The 21,494-nt window shown below is 36.1% G+C and overlaps 1 protein-coding gene across 3 annotated transcripts in view; it reads right to left on the reverse strand.

The window, feature by feature from the left end:
- The window catches only part of ZRANB1 (zinc finger RANBP2-type containing 1), a 55,898-nt gene extending 34,906 nt beyond the window's left edge, over positions 1 to 20,992 (reverse strand). Inside the window, exons 1-4 of one of the 3 annotated variants that reach the window (XM_026668982.2) lie at positions 20,593 to 20,983; positions 7,869 to 8,016; positions 6,909 to 7,010; positions 5,576 to 6,426 (exon numbers count right to left, since the gene is read on the reverse strand). In XM_026668982.2, the coding sequence (XP_026524767.1) occupies positions 5,576 to 6,389 (814 nt within the window). In that variant the 5' untranslated portion in view covers positions 6,390 to 6,426; positions 6,909 to 7,010; positions 7,869 to 8,016; positions 20,593 to 20,983. Of the gene's footprint in view, positions 1 to 5,575; positions 6,427 to 6,908; positions 7,011 to 7,868; positions 8,017 to 11,892; positions 12,145 to 20,592 lie in introns of those variants that run through there. The other 2 variants (XM_026668993.2, XM_026668999.2) reach the window with 2 other exon arrangements.
- Between the last annotated feature and the right edge of the window lie 502 nt (positions 20,993 to 21,494).

Raw genomic sequence — 21,494 nt, forward strand, 5'->3', positions numbered from 1 at the left:
AGATTTAACAGTTCAAAACCTTTATAAGTCTCTCCTATTTCAGCAATTTGTCTCTACCACTAACTAGAATAATATTTTTATTAAGCCCATGGAAATCATACTATATGTCTGATTGGCTTATTTCAGTCTTCTGTTGCAGAACATAATCATTTAAGAAATGTACAGAATTACAACCAATTAACATGCAGCAGATATAAATTCTGTCCAATACTAAAAGATGTAAAGAAGCAAGCATACCGAAGAACTGCATATACTGTACATATAGCTGTGTATACTGCAAATACACACACAAAACTAGAAACAGTAAAGTTAAAACTGGAAGCAGGGAACAAATAAATTTACTCTCTTACCTGTTTCCCTGAAAACAAGACCCAACCAGAAAAAAAGCCCTAGAATGATTTTTTCCAGGATGCTCATAATATAAGTCCTACCCCAACAATAAGCCCCAGTTAAGATAATCAGCAACACATTTTTGTACCGATATTTTCCCCAAAATAAGACCTAACCAGAAAATAAGCCCTAATGCATCTTTTGGAGCAAAAAATAATATAAGACCCGGTCTTATTTTCGGGGAAACACATATCTACCTCAAATGCTTATTCAGATCATATAATTATTTCTTAGATGAAAGTAAGTTTCTTAACTTCATACTGCATTTCCATCCTAGAGAGGCAACTCATAGGTTTAGTGGTTTGGTTAAATAACAGATTATCTAGAATAGAATAGAATAGAATAGAATAGAATAGAATAGAATAGAATAGAATAGAATGGAATGGAATGGAATGGAATGGAATGGAATGGAATGGAATGGAATGGAATTGAATGGAATGGAATTTTACAAAGAAGAATGAAGAATACAGATTTGTGTGTATGTACACATAAAGGAGAACTACTTAGCCAAGCAAAGTACTGAACTGTGCATCAGAACTTTGCCTCCAAGGATTTTGAGACAACGTCAGTTTTCTAGATCCATTTGAATCTATTTTCAGGTTGGTTATAAAACAAAATCTGCTTTGGTCATGTTGCTGAACAATCTACACCAAAATATGAACAAAAATGTTATGCTCTCTGGGTGATTCATGAGTGTCTAATTATGATTAGCCATATTGTGTTGGGATGGGATTTAGAGGAAATCTTTTATGGAGGTTCCAATCTTTTCTAGAGGCAGGTTCAAAATGGAAATGCTCAGAGAGATTATTGTCATTGGATTATAATTTCTTTTAGAGTTTTGGTTGCTTCCACCTGGCATCTGGGTTTTACTGATTTCATTACTATAGTAATAATTAACTCCATCATGCCTTCCCAACAAAATACAAAGAAACTGTTCAAAGATCATGTTTCACGTTGGAAATTATAGCGTCAACAAACTACAGGCTGTTTCTAAATCTTTTAAGGGCGTGAACATAATTGACATTAGTAGTCCAACTAAACTAATTACTGTAAAATCTACTTCAGAGATGCTCAATATCTGGGGTCCAGTGGGCACATCTGAAGAAATGGTTGTTATGGTGGGTATGGCCCATCACAAAACATTTATAAGCTCAAAAGCAAAAAGTGCTTGACTGCAGCATCCATTTTCTTTTGCAGACTATGAAAATATAGGCTATGACTTGAGGCTAATATTTTGCAAGTTAAAACAATCTAAAAAATAAAATCAGATAGATTAACAGAACTTTTCAGGCACCAAGAAATATGTTGTAAGCACCATTATTCTAAATTACATACTTATTTTCCATTTAAATAATTGTAGCCTACTGTTCAACCTTCATAAACTTCAGGTGACCCAAAATATTTCAACTGAAGTACTGACTGGCAACATTTTTAAGTAGCATATAAATTTGCTACAATAAGATGTTCTGAAAAGCACCGAAAACCTGGCTGTTCTATCTGGATTTTAAACTTTTCATCTGACAATTATCAAATGCATATTTAGGGAGATGAAGAAGGAATAATGATATAATAATGTCTCCAGGTCCGGAGAGTCTTACTACTTCAAAGATGAGGCTAGGGCTCTCTCCCCCTCAAGAAATGATGCTAAAAAATTTATTAATGCAAGCTCTTTGTGTTTAAGCAGATTCATTGGCTGAGTTTCATTTTTACTGATAGTTTTTAAGTGTATTTTAATTGCTTTTTTTCTATTTTAATTGTAATTCCAATTTAATTTTACATGATGTATTTCATTGACATTAGCCACTTTAAGACAGTTTGAAGAAGAGAAATATAAAATAAATAATTAAATTGCTGATGTCAGTTCAATTATTTTAACTTCTGGTTTGCAAACTTCGTATTATTCTACAGCATATACAACACATCACAAACGAAATGACTGCCTGTTTTCACACCTCATCTCCCAATCTTCAACAAAATATAACTCAGCTTACAATAATTTAACCTTTGGTGATTCTTGGTGTGTACATTTCTGCCATTTATTAAATATAGCTTTAGGTGGGGATCCTTCCATCTTTGTCACCAGATGCCCAGAAGTTATAGAAGTTCAGAAAGAAGTAAAAATAGCAAACCCAGTTATACTGGTATTCCTAAAATCGAGGCTCACCTGATGTCTGTGACAGCCCTTCACTTCACTGCCATAAATAACTCTTTCCTGATACTAAAAGAGTGCTTTTATTTGATCATTCTTCTAATTTTATAGAAAAGGGAACAAGGCTGACTCAACAAATTGCTGCCCTGGTTCTTATAGTAATCATAATTAGTAAATTATATGTCTAGATTTTGTATTAATATGACTGGATTAATATGACTTGACTGGATGCTTCCCAAAAGTATCTTGACCTGATTATCCAACCATGGACCAGTACAGAATATTATATCGTCAAGCCAAAAGATACTATAACTTTCTAAAAGGTGGTCCTTGTGTTGCTTTCATAAATCTAAAAGTGCTCTTTTACTCTACACCACAAGAAATTCTGAAGAAATTAGCCACAATATTGATTTTTGTTTTCTTAAACTGGAAAAAAATCATTACAATCAGATACTAATATACAAAGGAAATATTTTCCTATTATACAATTTATCCCCGTTGTTGTATAATCTATATATTAATTATATGGTGAAATACAAAAATTCTGTTTGATAAACCAGAATTTCTCTCTCTTGCCCACTGCCTTATATTCTTCTCTATGTCAAGTATGCCTTGACACCCGTGTAGATGCCTCAAAGCATCTTACTACTGAAATAGGGAACAGACCTGAGATCAATTTCTCTTTAATATTTTCCAGAAAGGATTTCAAGTCCCCAATTAGTCAAAGGGTTAACAAGTAGACCTATTAAGTTGTCATAACCTTTAAGTGTATAGGCAACCAGTTTCAATCATCTACTCACAGGATCAATCAAGTAAAGGACCTTTTTATAAAAGCCAAAATAGCATCTTTTGCTATTATAAAATATACTTTTCACACAGTAACAGCTCTGTACCAGCAACTGTCAAATTATTTAAGGCTAAAGTGCTGGGCTCAATGTTACAGGGGGCTTGGTTATGAAGTTTTAGATTAGACTTTATCCAATCCGCATTTTAAAGATAATACCATGGGTTCTTTATTCCATCCTTAACTCCCTTATCTGACTGGAATTAGGCTGCATATCCTTAGGAGCCTATTGAAGCTCTGTCACTTCAGTTATGAGTTGAAACTAATTTGGGGGGAAAGTTTGAGTTTACTCTGGTTTATTGCAGGTTTTCTTTTCTAGCATTAGCTGGTCTTACCCTATAAAGACATACATTACCCTTCAGTAGACGGATCTGGAATCTAGATCTCCCAAAAGATAGAATCAGAGTTTCCCATTTCTACAACTCAGTAACACAGAGACACACAGAGACACACACACTCCATTCCCAGATACTTTGTCAACATTTCAGGTAGAAGAATCCTCACCTTGAACCAAATCAGTGAATTATCTATACGGGTGAACAATATCCACATATATAAACTGCTCCTGTATCAATTTAATCCAAAGTAATGCAAAAGTACACTCTATTTACAATGTGTTAGATTGAACTTCAGCAGCACGGCACCTTTAGACTTATTGGAGCAACCACACTGGATGGGAATTATTGATATCTGGTATGGGGGTTCTGCCAACAACCAATTATACTTTGGGAAAATGTGGTTTGGAAATAAAGACTAACAGAAGGAGAGTACTGAAGATAGGAAAACTATAACAGTGCCATGAATAATAAAAAGAAGACAGCAAAAATTGATGGTTAGAACATGGAAAGAATAACATTTACAGTACGGCACTCAGTGCAGTAGAGTCCTTCTCATCTCTAGGGGGCTGGCTGAAAGTGCTGCCTCCCCAGGGGAGATGAACTCCTTCAGCAAGATGTAGAAATGGAGGCAAAATCCTGACGGTTTTGGCTCCTTTCCTGCACTCTGCCAAAGGCGTTTCCTTCTGCGCATGGAAGGGGTGCTGATCTATTTCAGCAAGCAGTTCTTTCAGTCAACCCCCAGAAACGAGAGGAAGCTGAAATGCAAACAGATGAACAGAGAGAGGGCACAGTAAAGGTAAGGAGTGCAGGGTTACTCAGGTGGTTGGGGAAGGTCCTAAGAGGTCCGGCACAGGCCACTCATACTCTTTGCTCAGGATTATGCCTTGGATTTTGGTAGGGAGGATTTTCAGCTCTTGAGGCATCACAGTAAGAAAAAGTGCATGAGATGAGGGTGTGAGAGAAGCCCTGGGAGGGCCAACATAGGCTGCATGTAAGTGTCTCTCTGCTAAGGAGCTACGGTTCCTGCTTGAATTTCAACAGGGAACATTTTAGCTTCTGAGTAGAGCCTCCCAGGGTTTTCCTCCCCAACCCCCAAGGCACTTCTCCACTCACACTCCTTACCTGGGATTCCATCCACTTAATGACCTAAATGATCTCTTTATGACCACAATTGAAAGTGCTGGGTTTGGGACTGTTAAGCAAGGCAGTCACATGATGCCTCACTTAACAACCACTTTGCTCAAGGATAGAGTTTCCAGTTCCCAATTGTGGTCATAGGTTGAGAATTACCTGTAGGGAAAAAAGGATTCTATAACTCATTCATACGTTCTTAAATCCATGATGGAAGATGTGCCATCAGAGACATGGCATAATATTACAGGCATTCTTAACCTAAAAGATTGACTGCATCTATGCTAGATTACTTCAGGAAATTCAAAGATTTTACAAGCATGATCAAAATTTCAAAATAAAGTAGTATGCTTCAAGAGATACCAGCCTCATATTTTTTACCTTACTTTTTGCCTTATGAGAAATAACATGCTTATGAACTAAAACAAATTTTAAAATACATCTTGCCATTTCAAGAATAACAGGATTTTAAACAGATACCAGTTAAGTTTCATTTTATAATTTCAGTACAATTCTAAATTCTTAACAAAATTTTACTATTCTTTCAGCAGAATTTGTTCATCTTTCTGCAGTGTTCAAAATATTTGTATATTTATGTATATTTTGATTTTGTATTTCTTTGCAATTATTGTAATCATAGCTCTGTATGAAATTTGGCAATAGGCACCTCAGCATGTATGTATATGTTTTTCCTTTGCAAGTGAAATAAATAACAAAACTTACCAACACAAGCATTGAGAAACAACCAGTCAGTCTTCTTCATTCTGTTTTTTATTTGTTTTAGTTTTTTGAAATCAACTTCAAGTTCTTCTTTGCTGCCAACAGCTCCAGCCACTTCAATTCTCTGAAAGTCCATTTTCACTTCAGATTCTCGTTTAGCAGTGGGAGGTGACTTTCTTTGGCTATTTCCACTACTGCAGCTTCCTCTCCAACGAGTTCTTTCTTGCTCATTTATTATGGAAGAAGCCTGTTCTGTTTCTGCTAGCTCTATTGCTTCAATGTTGTTGGGCCGTGGGTGATCACAGACAACACATTTTCTGGCCTTAGCCCAATTCTCATATGTACAAACAGAACAAGTCCAGTGTTGTGTCCTTATGTTCAATTTATTTCTATCGTTGTATTCCTCACAAGGATCCACAGAAAAAGAAGCTGGTCTTGTGCCAGATCCTGAAGACTGAGGGGATTCTGTGGGGCTCCTGGTCCTACGCTGAGACAAGCACTGAGTACACCTTATTGCACGAGGCCAGTTCAAGTAAGTACACATGTGACATGACCACTTATTTGCACTTTCAACATTGTAAGATGACTTAACTCTTGGTCTTGCACTAGAATCTGGACATATCAAAGGACTGCTGCCTCCTTCAATACCTGCAGGATCCCAGTCTCTACCAACATCACTTGAAGTACTTTTAAATGGATCTTCTGTTATAATAGTTCCACTAGGTCTCTGAGCACGACACATGGTACACTTGATAGCAGATGGCCAGTTTTCATATGTACAATACTCACAAGCCCATTTTATTCCACGATCAGTCATCCTGCACTCTTTGAAGTAAATTGTTTCAGCAAGAAATCTTTAAAAAGAGAGTAAATAGAATCATAAAATCATAAAAAAATCCACTCAGTTCTTTAGAAGAATTTATAGTCACAAAGCTTTTATCTAGTCCAGTTCTAATATTAAATCACAGCATACTATAACAAGCGCCAATTCAAACATTATTTTCCTTTCCTTTATAATTTTTTAATTAACCATAGTATTTTATAAAATAAAAGTGGCATGTCAGGATTTATATATATATATATATATATATATATATATATATATATATATATATATATATATATATATATATATATATATATAATCAGTCACATATATATCAGTCACATTACGATTTATGATTATGTAAACCATGCTCATTTTATGTGTGTGCGTGTGCACACACTTCCCAATGAAATTCAGATACTGCCAGTATTACACAAGTCCTCCCAAATGTCAAATTACAGACTTATCATACAACTAAAATATATACATGAAACGAATTTGCGTATTTACTTTTCTATAATGAAGTCTATTTCGTCTCCATGCTGTCTCAGATTTTATCCACTTCAGCAGGAACTAACAAGAATGACCATCAGCACTATGAAACAGCTTTTCCTGTAAACAATACGAATTTTTGTTAAAATCTTATTTTTACATTTATAAATATATGATACTGGATATATATAAACAGCAGCAAATCTGTAAATGCCTATAGCACTCGCTGCTGTTTATCTTTTTATATAGGCTTATGAAAAGTATTTGGAAAACATAAACAAAGCAGCTCACTTCTAACTGCCAAAGCATAACATCTTTTACAAGTTGTTTCAGTACTTTTGTTAATTTATAACACATATATAGCCACCCATTTTATATGGAACTCTGTACAGCTTCTTTGCTACCTGGCCCATTTGTCACATTATCAGGTTCAGATTAATTGAAAAAGCACTTCCATATTATCAAATGCTGCTGGAAAATGAGATGAATTTTCTTCCTGATTGTTATTTTGTTGAGGAACATGCTTTGAAAACTACATGTAATTGCATTTAGTGGTGAGATAAAGTTTGTAACTCTTTTAAAAATACCTATAAATTGTGTGATTAAAAGATTCATCAAGGTTAAACAGGTTCTAGGCAACTTCCATGGTCATTGTTGAGAAAAGTATATGAAGCTTCAGATTTAGTTATAGTGGCATCTCTTTTAACAGTGCTGATTTCAACAATATGTTTGCAATATTCTTGTTCAATCCGATTCATCAGCTTAGAAGTAATTTCATCTCTTTTATTTTACCAAACTATTTCAATATTTTCCATTGTATCTTTGTATTTCTATGAACTATTTGCTGCAAGTCATGCCTTTGTGCCACATCATTTTAATTTGTTTAATATCAAGGCTTGATTATTCAAAAATGCAAGATTTCTTCTCCTTTAGCCAATGCTTGTGGGTTTAGAATTGATGCTGAGCTGCATGACTCACTTTCATTTAAGCTTTAGTCCGCTGATGGATACTTTGGCATTCTTCTGTAGAATTTGCTGGTACAATTCAGAATCCACTGTTCCGTCAATGATTGCAAGCCAAACCAGCCCATTCTATAACGGTGTTTGTTTAAGCAGAATCTCTTTACCTGTTTAAAAGAATTAGATGGAGTTCTTGTAGGTCACTGATGTGCAAAATTACAGATAGCTGTCACATACTTTCTCTCACCACTATAGTCTTGCTAGCTTTCAAACATACAAGCGAGTTTTCTTCTATATAAATATTAAGCAAAAGAGTCCACTGTAGATTTATAACACCTACTAAATTAATCAAGTGCTTCAAATAATTATTGGAAAGGAAGGGGAAAATGTAACTCACAAAAAGTTACTAAATTGTTCCAGAAAGGTATTTTTTTCTCATAATCATTTCTTTCCAAAATTTTAATTTTAATCTCCTAAGGACTGCAGCATTTTACTAGCCACCTCTCTTTATTAGTTTGAACGTTATAACATTTTAATATATTGATTACATTTTAAATCACAATAAGATTTTTATTTTGAATCAAAAGAGAAAGGAAAGATAAATATTTACAATAAACACAATAAATGCATACTGTCACAACCAACTGTATATGTAATATATTTACTTAACGGAATTGAGGAAGCATATTTGTTCAATGTTAAGAAGCAACTGTCTCAATTAATTGGATTTGGAACAGAAGAGGTGGTTGTAACTAACTGAATTTGGCTGAACCCCCAAAATTTAAGTGTGTTCAGACCTGGTTTCATTTTAGCTGAGTGACTACCTGAAAATCCCAGGCTTATAATCTAGGGTGAAATTTAAAAAAAAACAAGAAATAATGAAAGCCTAGTTACTATTATCAAGAAAACTACATGGATATATCCACAAACTCATTAGGAGCTGAACTAAACAAGATTTGTCTTTATGTATTTTTTACATGGCAATGGTATGAATACATGGGGATGAAAAATTGAGAATCTCTAAAAGGGATTTCTTTATCTGATACATTTAATTTATACCCTATCTCAATCATGAACACAGCTCTAGGCAGCCTACATATTAAGATTTAAAAAACACAGAAAGATGATCACATTACGATCAGGCGTAGACTTCAAAAAATTTAGCAAAGGGTTCTCGGCCCTGTTGCTGGGTGGGCGTGGCCATGATGGTATGGCCTAATCCGCCTCCTGCACCATGGAGGGGGGGTGTTTTTGCCATCTCCTGGGCCCCAGAGGCTTTCCTTGAGCCTTCGGGAAGGCAAAAACAGCCTCCCTGAGCTCCAGAGGCTCTCTGGAAGCTGGAAACGGGCTCATTTCCGGCCCTCCCATACTTCCGGGAGGCCCGTTTTTCACCCTCCCCGAGCCTTCGCACATGCCTTCACTTACCTGCATCCAAAATGGGCCACATGGGGACTCCTGGGAGGGGAGGAGTGGGGGAGCAGCCAGGAGTGGGATTTGGGGGTTCTCCAAACTACACAGAATCTTAGCTAGGGGCTCTCCCGACCCCTGCGAACCCACAGCAGCCCACCCCTGATTACGATCCTCACAACAAGCAACAAAGAATAAGTAAAGCACAGAAATTAGGTCTAATGAAATTATGTTCCTTTTTTTCAAAGCATAAACTAAACAATCAATTAATATTTGATTTGTGTGTCTGGTATCAAACTTTTAGAACACCTACTATGGCCAATCCCATGACATAAATATTTTTTGTCATCTGCTTTAGCATTACACTTCAATTGATTCATACTCTGGATAAAATTCAGCAGGTTTATTTCAAATTTAATTCAGAATTAAAGACTTACTAATATTAATCATTAATCTGTCACAATAGTTTTAATGCTAACTAGAGTTAAGGCTGAAATTCACAAAAGACAGTAGTGAATGAATCTAGCATATTTAAGGTTAGTTCTTGATTTGCAGAGTAGTATCTTATTTATTTATTTATTTATTTATTTATTTATTTATTTTCTTCAAAGATTTATAAAGCACCCCTCATATCAAAATCTAGGTAGTTCCAAATCACTTTATAAAGAGCCAACAATCTTTCTGCTCCAATCTTAATACAATTGAGCTGAACATGAACTAGATCTATCATGAAAAACAGGCACTGTTATATTGGTATTATATCATAAATTATTTCTTTAAAACTTTATCAAATAAAGGTTCTAAATAGTAGCAAAAATATATTAATTACATAATATCCTAATGTAATAGAACAATGAATAACTTTGAAGATCAATTTACACATTGTGAATATTCTAGAGACTGACTTATAAAACTCTAGAATCTTAACAGGAGGAAGAGAGATATCATGAATGTTGTATTTGATAAAACATCTGGAAGCAGTAGAATAAAGCCTTTTTTTGAAACTATTAATTTAAAATATACTTCTGTATTAGAATAATGAAAGTAAATAATCATCTTTAATGGTTTGAAAGTTGTTTATAAGTACCGAAGCTTGGAAATGAGAAAATAAGCCATTCATTTAAAGACTTATGTATGCTGATATTAAGAACAGATATTCTTATAGAAAACTGTAAACAAAAGCAGATTTAATACAGTTGACTTAATGTTTAAATGGCTCAATCACTGATGGATTATTCCCTGAATACCTCCTTCCTCCCAGGTACTCAAACAACAAATCAGTGCAGCTTCTCCTCTCCCCCCATCTGAGCAACTTACATTATTATAGCCACAGTCACGCTCAGGACTTGTGAGTAAATGAGTCCAACGGGGCTCAAATAACATATTATGTTCTAACGGAATAGCACTGAGGTATACTGACAGAGTTCACACATCCCATTAAAGCATATATGTAGTTCACTTGTTTTTGACCTAAAATGATGTGTAAATATTACCAATTGTGAAAAACTAAATACAACAAATGAACAAATATGTTAAGATTTTTTTAAAACCATGATTTTCTACAGATTTAGAGAAAAGATGAGTTATATTATTTCTCTCAATGCAAACATGAGTTCGCCTATTCAGAGAAAGCATGTGATAAAATGAATAGCCTTGAAGTATTACATTTTTTACAAACATAGTGTTGAAGATTCTTTGCTGAATACAGTAATAGCAGTATTTATGTAATGAAAGTAAAGTATGTGTACGAATAAATTGAATTCTGGGCAAATGGCTCAACAAGTTTAAGTCAAGCATCTGTGGCATTCCCTTGTTTAATGTATTAACAGTGAAATATACAAGGAATGCTTTTAAATGGATTTAGAACTGGATGAAAAATTATATCCAATGAGCATACATTTCCATATCCAGTAGAAGAGAAGTGTCAAATGGAGAACTACAAAGCTCCATTATCTAATAACTTCGATGGCAGATAAAGAAAATATCAAATTTACAAGATCACACAAAAGAGATAATAAATACGTTAGAGGACAGAAACAGGATTAAGAGGGCCTTTATAAGCTGGAACAATGGATAAAAGCCAACAAGAGAAACACCAACAGAGAGAAACACAAAGCAAAACTTGGATAGGAAAAATCAAGTGGGGGGAGAGGGTAACTATATTAGGCACTGGTACTTGCAAAAAAAGATTTAGTTTTCTTGGCAGATTACAAATTGGATATCAGCTATAGAATAATGCAATTCCCTAAAAGGCAAATGCAGTCTTATGGTACATCGGAGTTACAGTCTATCTCTCCCTATTCTGAAGTAATCAGTCTACATCTAAAATACTGTATTCAGTTCTGAACAACCGTTTTAAAAAGGAACAGACAAACTGGATTATGTCCAAAGTAAGATTAAAAGGGTCCTGGAAGTGAATACTTGGAGAATGGCTGGAGATATGGATATATTTAGGCTGGAGAAGACAGCTGTGTTCAAGTGTGCAAAGGGCTGTCATGTAGAAGAGAGGGAAGAATTCTTCAGAGTTCTTGCAGAAGAAAGAACAAGAAAATATGTGAAGCTCAAAAGAGTTTGGATCTTTCAGAAAAACAACAATCAGGGAAAAAAAACAATCGGATTAAATATGAAATACTTACAGGAAAGAGAAATAAAGGCTTTGGAATGCCCTTTGCTGTCTTCAGACTTAATTATTGAAAATTTTCAAACAATCAATATATGCAAGACCAAGAATGTTTCTGAGCTTGAAGAATTCTACAAAGAGTAGCAAAAACTTCCCAAAATATTATTAAATGTTTAGAAGTTGTTATTTCTACCATAGGAGAAGAAAAGTTGTCCAAAGGTCTGTGCTTGCCACATTCATTGTTTTCTTACTTAAATCTGTAAAAACAGTAAGCATGCGTTTACATTAGAAGAAAGAAGTTGCATTTATATATTTGTATTATGTAAAATTTGTGTTAGTTTCTATTTCTTATGGTTTCATCAAAAACATACGACTTATTATTTATATGCGATCAACCTGGTGTTAACAAACCACATAGACAGACAGACCTTCTCCAGAATAAGCTGATCCCCAACGTGGCCTTCAAGTGTTCCACCAGTACACCCATGCCCATGGTAATCAAGCCTACCTACCTTGCTGCTAGTTATCCTCTTCTGTACTTTCCTTCCATCTTTCCCAACAGTATAGATTTCCCACAGAGCTAAATATTTGCATACTAACATGAAATTTGAACCATGGTTTGTGTGACAAGTGATTTGTTCTATGATGTATTTATTTTCTTAGCTATTCATGGAATTCTTAAGTGCCTTCTCCAATATTAATGTTCAAAAGCATCAATACTCTTTGTATCTTGCTTCTTCAAAATCCAACTTTTGTTTCCATTGAGTGGCACAGAGAAAAATAATTATCTGTAAGATTCTGGTTTTTATAGCCACAGACATGTGAATATTATTTGAATATTATTATAATATAATATTGAATAATATTATATTAATATAATAATATTATTATGCCTTTATTACTATTGTATCAAGTACTTTGGTGCGTTTTTAAATTATTTTTAATATAACTGGATTTTTTTTCTTTTTACTGTTGAGCATTGATCCTAAAAGGCAGAAGGTATTAGCTGCTTTAACATCTTCCATATCAGTTCTAGTGGGGGTGGGAAAAGGCACACAGGGACCCAAGGCACAGGAAGTGGGGCATGGGACATGGGGAAGACCTTGGGAGGGCCAGGGCCTCCAATACTTCTGCCAACTAGAAGGTATCCCCGCTTCACTTAATGACTCACCTGTTATAATCTTTCATTGGGGAGAGCAGGGATGGCAAAGTTATTAGGGAATGACTGCTGTAACACACAACCATAATGGACAGGCTCCATTATAGTCATATTTCAAGGGCTACCTATACACTGGTTTACATTCTGTTTTATTTCTGCATTGGTCACCAAAACAAATGCAATATTATAAAGATAATAAAACTGTAATGTTCTCCTTTCAAAACAAGATGAAAACCAGTAGCATTGCAATTCAAATGTCTCACAAAGGTGGAGAATACTTCATTAAATTAATTTTCAGATCAAAAGCAATCAACAAAGTAATTATCTGATCACTAGAAACAGCATACTCAGATTGTTGTAGACTGGTGGTTTTACTGCATGGAATGCTTCTTGAAATTTATAAAACAAATAACCTACGCATGAATATGTATCAAACTTTTCTTATTAAGCTACCAATCAATCCTCATGTTGTTTATACTTACATTGTAGTTTGAAAAGGCAAAATGGAATGAAACTATTTAGTTTTGGCAGCCTTATATAGACCAAAATATAATCCTTTGCACATTTATTTGAGAATACGCCTATTAAACTCAGTACAAGACGCTTCTAAGCAAGTATGCAACTGTTTAAAAATATGTTGGATGTTTAATAATAATGTTCTAGGGAACAGATTACGTTTTAGACTATCCTTATAAATGGAGTTTCTTTATTTTGTAACAAAAATTGCAAATATGTCTGTAATATATTCTACCACATATTTTAGATATGAGAGGAACAAATTCACAAACACGCCAGTCTGTTCTATCTGAAACATAAAATATTTAACAACAAAATATCATAAACCAGAACTGGGATACTGGATTGATAAATGGAAATATTTTTAGCAAGTAAATGAGAATTCCACTTAAATGAATCAAGATAAAAGTGCTGAAAATATTAAGGGAAATAGCATATTTTAGTATCAGGAGGGACAATCGGGAAGCACTATGGTCATTTTTTAAATAAAGACAGTACATTTACAGATTATTTAAAATATATTTATCATCAGATTATACATTAAGTTTTCTAAAAGTATAAATATTTGAAAATATATAATGGAAGCTGTAACACCTTTCCTCTTCATATTAAGCCACTAGTTAAATTAGTCTAGGACTTCAAAAATAATTTATAATGTAGTAAGAACCTGAAACTAAAGAAGTGCAAAACTGTGAGCACAAAAACATTTCCATCTGTCTGAGACTTCTTCAAATAAAACCAATTTTAAAATGAATAATTATTGCTTAACCATGCACCAATGCAAAGGTCTCTATGAAACTTATTTTAAAATACCATTCTCTCCTATTAGATTAATTACAGACATATTAGTATCTCAATATATTATCCTATTTTTCATGTTAAAACTGAAAGATAACACTAGTGATGCAATATTTTTAACTTTTCCATTACTGCAATTTTCATGTAAATTAAAACCACTGCTGAGAAAATAGGTTTCAGGCCTTTTCCATTTATGTTCCATTTCTTTGTACTATCAATTTCTAACTTTAATCTTCTGCTTTCCTAAGTAGTACTGTTTATTTTTGCTTCTTTGCCTTCCAAGAGAACTGTGACTTCTGAGGAACATTGGCAACATAATGACTTACTTTGTGTTTATTTTTTTTCCCAGAGGGAGCAATCTCCAATATTGCTTTTGTTCCATGAAGCCTTTGCATTATACCAAATATTGGTCTAGTTTTAACAAACTTATATATCTATGTATTTCTAAATTTACTAGACAGCATAAAAATCTCAAATAAAATTAAAGGAAATACAGATCACACATTAAGCCTTTCAAAGAAGTCTTTTGAAAGCCATTTTTATGTATAATTCAAAAGGTTACACACATGTCCCTGACATTACTACTTTATGATTTGCTGAACATAGCAACTGGTTCTTATGTATTTTAAGATTACATTGCATTTTAACTCACTAAGGGCTAAAACGTCTGATAATTTTGTCCAAGTCCACCACCAATTCTTATTCTTATGGAAACAAAGTTCTTGCCGATGTTACTAACGATATGTTAATACAATGCACTATTTTACTTTTCATTTGATATGCTAAAATGTTCCACCCAATACTTGGTTATTTTTTGGGTTTTCATGAGAGTATATTTATAATTTATTATGGCATGATTTTTTTAATGAATCTTTTTAAATGGGTATTTTTGTATGTTTATAGGATGTTTTCATCTATTTATTTGCATCCCGCCTTTCTTATTTTTAGAAGTAACTCAAGGCAGCAGATACATCCAACACACCTTTCTCCTCCTATTTTCCGCACAATAATCACCCTGTGAGGTCTCAGTGTTGAGATGGGGGTTGTATTTCTGGAATATTTTTATCTATATACTTCATATTGTTATATAGGCAAGATGGATATGTGGGATCCAAGCAAGGGTATTTTGACTGTATATTTGCAGTAAGTGCTAATGGGATGTAGAAATACAGGCGACCCATCAGATTCGGCAGAAAGGATATGTTGCAGCTCCCCTCTATGAAAGAATGTCATCCGATCATCCTGTATTTTAATTACTGTTGCATTTATTTTGGTTGGTTTCATGCTGCCTTCTGGATTTTTAACTTGGTAAGTCATCCAGAGTCACAGTAATGATATGGGCCGAGCTATTAAATAAATAAAGTAACATTCTATACTTTACAGCTGAGGTTGAAAAGGTGTCTAGTGATTAAGGCACCAGGTTAGAAAGCAGGAGACTATGACCTTAACCATAAAAGTCAGCTGGGTGACTTTGGGTCAGTCTTTCTCAGCACAACCCATCTCATAGGTTTGCTATGCAGAAAATAGGAGGAGAAAGGAGTTATTACATATATTAGCCATCTTGAGATGGATATAAAAATAATAAAGGTGAGATATAAATAAATAAATGGTGCTTACCAGCCTGGTAAGGAGAAGATCTCAAGCATGAAGTTAGCCTAGAGTCACTGTGCAACTGCAAAAGAGTTAGGACTGATTCCCTGCGCCCTCACAAGTTCCTTGGAGCCTTATCTATTTGTTCCCAAGAATAGGCTGCCAGACTAGAAGATTCCTGCATTATGGTTAGAATACTGTATAATAAAGTAGTTAGGTTTTCCACATAGCTTAGCTACATTTTTCTCAGGAGGGGAAATACTTCTACAAGAAGGTACTGTTAGGTGCATTGTGTAACCCTTAATGTTTTTAATGGGCAGATGAAATGCAGGAATAATAATCTTCACATCTTGACAAACAAAAACTGCATACGTTAATGACAATTATTTAGGTTTCCATTACAGTTGTGTGTACTAATAAACATGGTACCATATTTAATGCAAAAAGCAATGTATGAGAACTTTTTATCATGACTTTGCTATGTTCTGCCACAGAGCAAGCAATATTTGGAATGCAGTCAAACTTCTCAAAATGTGACATTTTAATACCCTGTTTCTCCAACAATACGGCCTCCCCCAATAGGAAGTCCCAGCATTTTTTATAGGCATGAAATGAAATTAAGCCCCTCCCCCCAAATTAAGGCCTATATTAAAACATGTGAAATGGGGGGAATGGTGGGGGGGCTTGCCATTAGGAAGTACTTTTGTTGCACACCCGGCTATGGTGCTGCCTGCGTTGACCCCGATACGAAGTGCCCCACCAACGCCAAGGTCAACATCCAAGCTGTCGCCGCCCACCCGCCCGAAGATGCAAGGGGGGGAATTAAGTCACCCCCGAAAAGACGACCTAGCCATTTTTTCGGGGCTCAAAAAAAAATAAGACCCGACCTTATTATATGAGAAACACGGTAGAAGTGAGTATAATTGCTACTCAGAAAAATTCCAAATCCCAATGGGCTTACTTAGTGATGGCGTATCTCTGAGGACTAGGGTAATTTGGAATAATTCTTCTAATTAAACAGCTATAGCAAATACATACATCAGGATTAACACATACCAATATAGTCGTTTCATTCTGCCATGAATGGCAAACCAGAATTATCACTTCCTTCCTTTCCATAAACAAGGACATGAATGAATAACACAGTCTTTACCACTACTATTCTGAACTTGTATTGTGGTACTTTAAACTTTAGAATGAAAATACTGAACTTAATACATGAGCTTAATCAATACAAATTCACTACTGGCAACAATATCTGTCACCAGGCACATTTGGTTGAACACAAACATTAATTCTGCTGAAACTACAATGTACAGGTAGCCCTCGACTTACAAAATTTGTTTAGTGACAATTCAAAGTTACAACAGCACTGAAAAAAAGTGATTTATAACTGTTTTTCATACTTATAACTACTGCAGCATCCCCAAGGTCATGTGTTCAAAATTCAAAGGCTTGGCAACTGACTCATATTTATGATGATCACGTAATCACCTTTTGTGACCTTTTGACAAGAAAAGTCAATGGGAAAGCCAGATTCATTTAACAACCAAGCTATTAACTTAACAATTCACTTAACAATTGTGGCAAGAAAGATCATAAAATGGGGTAAAACTAACTTAACCATCTCACTTAGCAACAGAAACTTTGAGTTCAGTTACGGTAGTATGTCAAGGACTACCTATGTTAGGCTTTAAGTTTCTCAAAGCAAAGCTTTTAGTACAGTTTTAGTTCGATCAGAAATATTGCAAGTAGATGCTTTTCTTATTGTATCACTTAAAATAGGTTTTAAGTATTGCAGTGTGAACCTATCATCCCAATGTTATTTGTCCTGTGCCAAATTCCTTATGCCTCTCAAAACTCAATTTAGGTGCTCATTCCCATTTCTAAAATCTTAAAGAGCAATTAACCAAAGTGCAAGGCTGATTTGTTTCTGGCTTCAATAATGCCAAAGCTCTGCTTATGTAGGCCTGCACAGCCCAAACATTAAATATTTCAGATGTCAAGATCTGGTTCTCTAAGGAGTTCTATGGAATGGATTACAAGCTGCCCATTATGATTACTTTTCTTTTTCTTTCTTTGGTGAAGATTGTTTCTCCTTGCCATTGGTTATTGAAAAATATTGTATGGTTATTTCTCCTTTTAATGCTGCTATTCCTTTATTATTTATATAACATTATTGATTTTATTTGCATTTCATATTATATTATAGCCCATTCTAATTTTCCTTTGGATGAGTAGCTTTGCTCCTATAAAAATTATTTCCAATAACTTTTAGGGAAGAAAATTAATAGCAAATAATTTTAAAATGTTGGTTCTGGTATAATAAATTGTCATGATTACTTATTGCCTTGTGATTTCAATGTAAGAGATTTCACAACATCTTATTACAGGTATCAGGATGGATACCACAGCATAATTTCAATGAATTTGGCAGGTTCCTAAATAATTTGAGTAATGAAACTATAAATTTAAAAAGTGTTAAAATCTTATGATATTTCATATAAAAATACAAATATCATGGGAAACTGGTATTTTCAGCAAATCAATGGATAAAATCTATTGTCATTGTTGACATCTCAAAATCATGCATATCAAAATGCAAATTCCCAATCAAATGCAAGTTCATAAGCAGAATCACCTCAAAACAAAAATTAGTACTTCATAGATTAAAACAGAAATGGTTTTATAATTGTAAGAAATAAGATATTTTAAATAGTAATAATTGAATAATTGCTATTGTTTAATGGCACTAACTTATGCTCACTTGTATCCTTCCAATATAAGAGCTAGATAAATATTGTCTCCAGAATCACAGAATGTATAAAGTAAGAAGCATGCATCAGTTATGTCATCTCTGGTGAGTTTGAGGAGAGGCATCTCTTAATTATAAGAACATTTATACAATTACAGAACCCTACAACATATTTTGGTCACTCTGCTCATCCTAACTTCTATGCTGATGGCTAAGACAAAGAGATTGCCTTATATAACAAGTTTTAGATAACATGCTGAGATTTCTATTAAAATGCCAGAAAATATTACAAGAGTGAACAAGAAAATATACAAAAAAGCATACATTCTCAAACAAACAAAACCGGCATGGGAAACATGTAAACCTCGGAAAGTGTCATCTGTAATAATCCAGGCATTCCCTAAAGTGACTTGAATGACCTCTAAAAAAAAACCTTTCTTGCAATATTAGGAGAACCTTAGTTTAGTCGGTTTTTTTAAAGCTTGAACTTAGTACAAATTCTCATACTGGCTTGATGCGGTTTGTAAACATAAACAAATCAAAGATCTACCCTATTTTTTTATAATTAAAAAAAAACCTACTTGACTGTACAAAGTAATATCAATGTCACTTTAAAGCAATGATAAAGGATTTTAACCTCTGTACCTTACAAATCCAGCGTTTATCGCAAGTTGTTTTGCAATACACATAGACAGGGCACGGGTTACAGCTACGAAAAACGACGGGGAGGGGGACAAGCAGAGGTATGACCTCACTGTAGTAAGAAGTAGATACTGCAGCACTGAAGGTAGGTAACTAAGAATTACAAAGCACCTGTCCCCTGCGTTTGGGAAAACAAATGCTATTTATATTAAAGCTTGGACACTACAAAGGCTCCCGGAATATTTTACAAGCAACATTAATCCAGGCATTGTGGTACTAAATTCCCTCTTTAAATACAGAAGCGACGCTACCTAAGGCAGAGAGCGCACTGCCCATCAGAAAACACACACACACACACACACGGAGGTAAACAAAACAAGAGTTACACTATCCAGTGGCTTCCCAAAAGCCTCGGAGGCAAAGAGTTGTGTGACTCAGGACACATGATCGGCAGGCATATAATGTTTAAAGCCAACTCTGTCGCTAGCAACCACCAAAGGGTGGAATGCCTAGTAAACAACCGAGTTGCAACAGAATCCATCCTTCCCCAGCAGGTGCCGGGAGATCCCAGAAAAAAAAAAGGGGGGGGGAGGGAGCCACGACCAAACGATCGCGACCTCGCTCCCCCCCCCCCCCAGGGACCTCAAGTCAAATCCACACCTTAGTAGGAAGTTTTAGAAACATCCCCCGGCTCTTTCTCCTCGGCGCCTTGAGCGAAAGCTTGGCGGGCGAGCAAATAAATACAAGGCGGCGCTGAGACAGGACCAGAAAAGAAATTATTTTCGAACGAGCTTTAAACAAAGCGTAAATTTGGGGGCGGGGGTCTACTGTTTCGGGGGGGGGGAATGATAAAGTTCCCCCCGTCCCTGAGCAAGGAGGCCTTCGGACTTATTTCCACTTCGGCAAGCCCAAGAACGGAACGAGCCTGTCAAAGCGGGGAGAGGAGGTACGAGAGAAAGGCCCGGGACTCGGGTAGGATCCAGGAAGAGAAGGGAAAGAGAAGGAGCTGATCTGGCTCTCTCAAGGGCCACCGGACGCTTCGCCTCCTCCGCTCCTCTCCTCCTTCCAAGGAGAAACTCCATAGAGCCTTGGTCCAAAAACTGCCTCACGTTCAAACCAGGACTGGGACGGGGGATTTAAAAGAAGGGTTCAACCTGAGACGATTTTTTTTCCAAGTTCCGAAAGGCTAGTAAAAGCATGATTATATTCCTCCCATCGCAGGACGGCCGAGGGAAGGGAAGGGAGGCTTTTCATACCTTGCAAGGCTGTCCCTGGATCCCGCGAGCCGTCTCCTCACCAGCTGCCGCCTATCCCCCTTATCCACATCCCACCCACCCATGCACTGCGCCGCACCGCAAGCTGCGGCTAGTTGCGGCCTCCTTGCTTTTTCCCCACCCCCTCCCCCGGCTCAGGACATGGTTTCTTCCTGGGGTGGCTCGAAGGACGGAGTCAGTCGAAGGACGCTACCACCCAAACGGGAGGGGGGGAGTCAAAAAGGACGAACGAAGGCGATCCCGCCGCCCTGTAATCTATCCCCGCTCGCCTAATGGCGGCGGCTGGAGTGGCCCAAAGCAAAATAAACCCCCATACGGCAAAGTGACTGGAACTCGCACGTCAGTCCGCCCGGCCTGCAGCCCTGCCGCGCGCTCATTCGCCAAGGAAGCGCTGCCAGCCAGCCAATGGAAGAGCGTCTCATTGAAGACGAACAGCTGATGTCATGTCGTTCCAATTGAGGGGGGGCGGGGGGGCGCTGATTGTGAGGATGCTCGAGAACTCTTCTCTTTAATCTCTTCTCCGGGCTTTTAAAAAGGGGGGAGAGGGGAGACACACACCACATGCGCTTTCTACCCATCTCTCTTGGGGCTCCAGAGCCCTGGCCAGACAACCTTTGGGGCTGGCAAGCAGCTTTTTCTACCGTTGCTTTTTCGTTTTTTGCACTCTGAAATGGGGAGAGTCACTTGAAGCTGTTCAGAAAGACGCTTCTCCTCTCCCCCTTCCCCCATTAACTGGTAGCTGTAGCACTTATCAATTCAGAGCTCTCGTTTCCTCCAGCCTTTTTGTTGCACTCCTGACAGGTACTTCTCGTTCTCTGATCCCTCTGGTTGAGTGTACAGAAGAGAGAGAGATTCACAATTCCACCTTATTAACAATAGAATAG

This window comes from Notechis scutatus, chromosome 4 (assembly GCF_049901735.1).
Source record: "Notechis scutatus isolate UNSWTSFEM ecotype Mainland chromosome 4, rNotScu1.2, whole genome shotgun sequence".
Classification (NCBI taxonomy): domain Eukaryota; kingdom Metazoa; phylum Chordata; class Lepidosauria; order Squamata; family Elapidae; genus Notechis; species Notechis scutatus.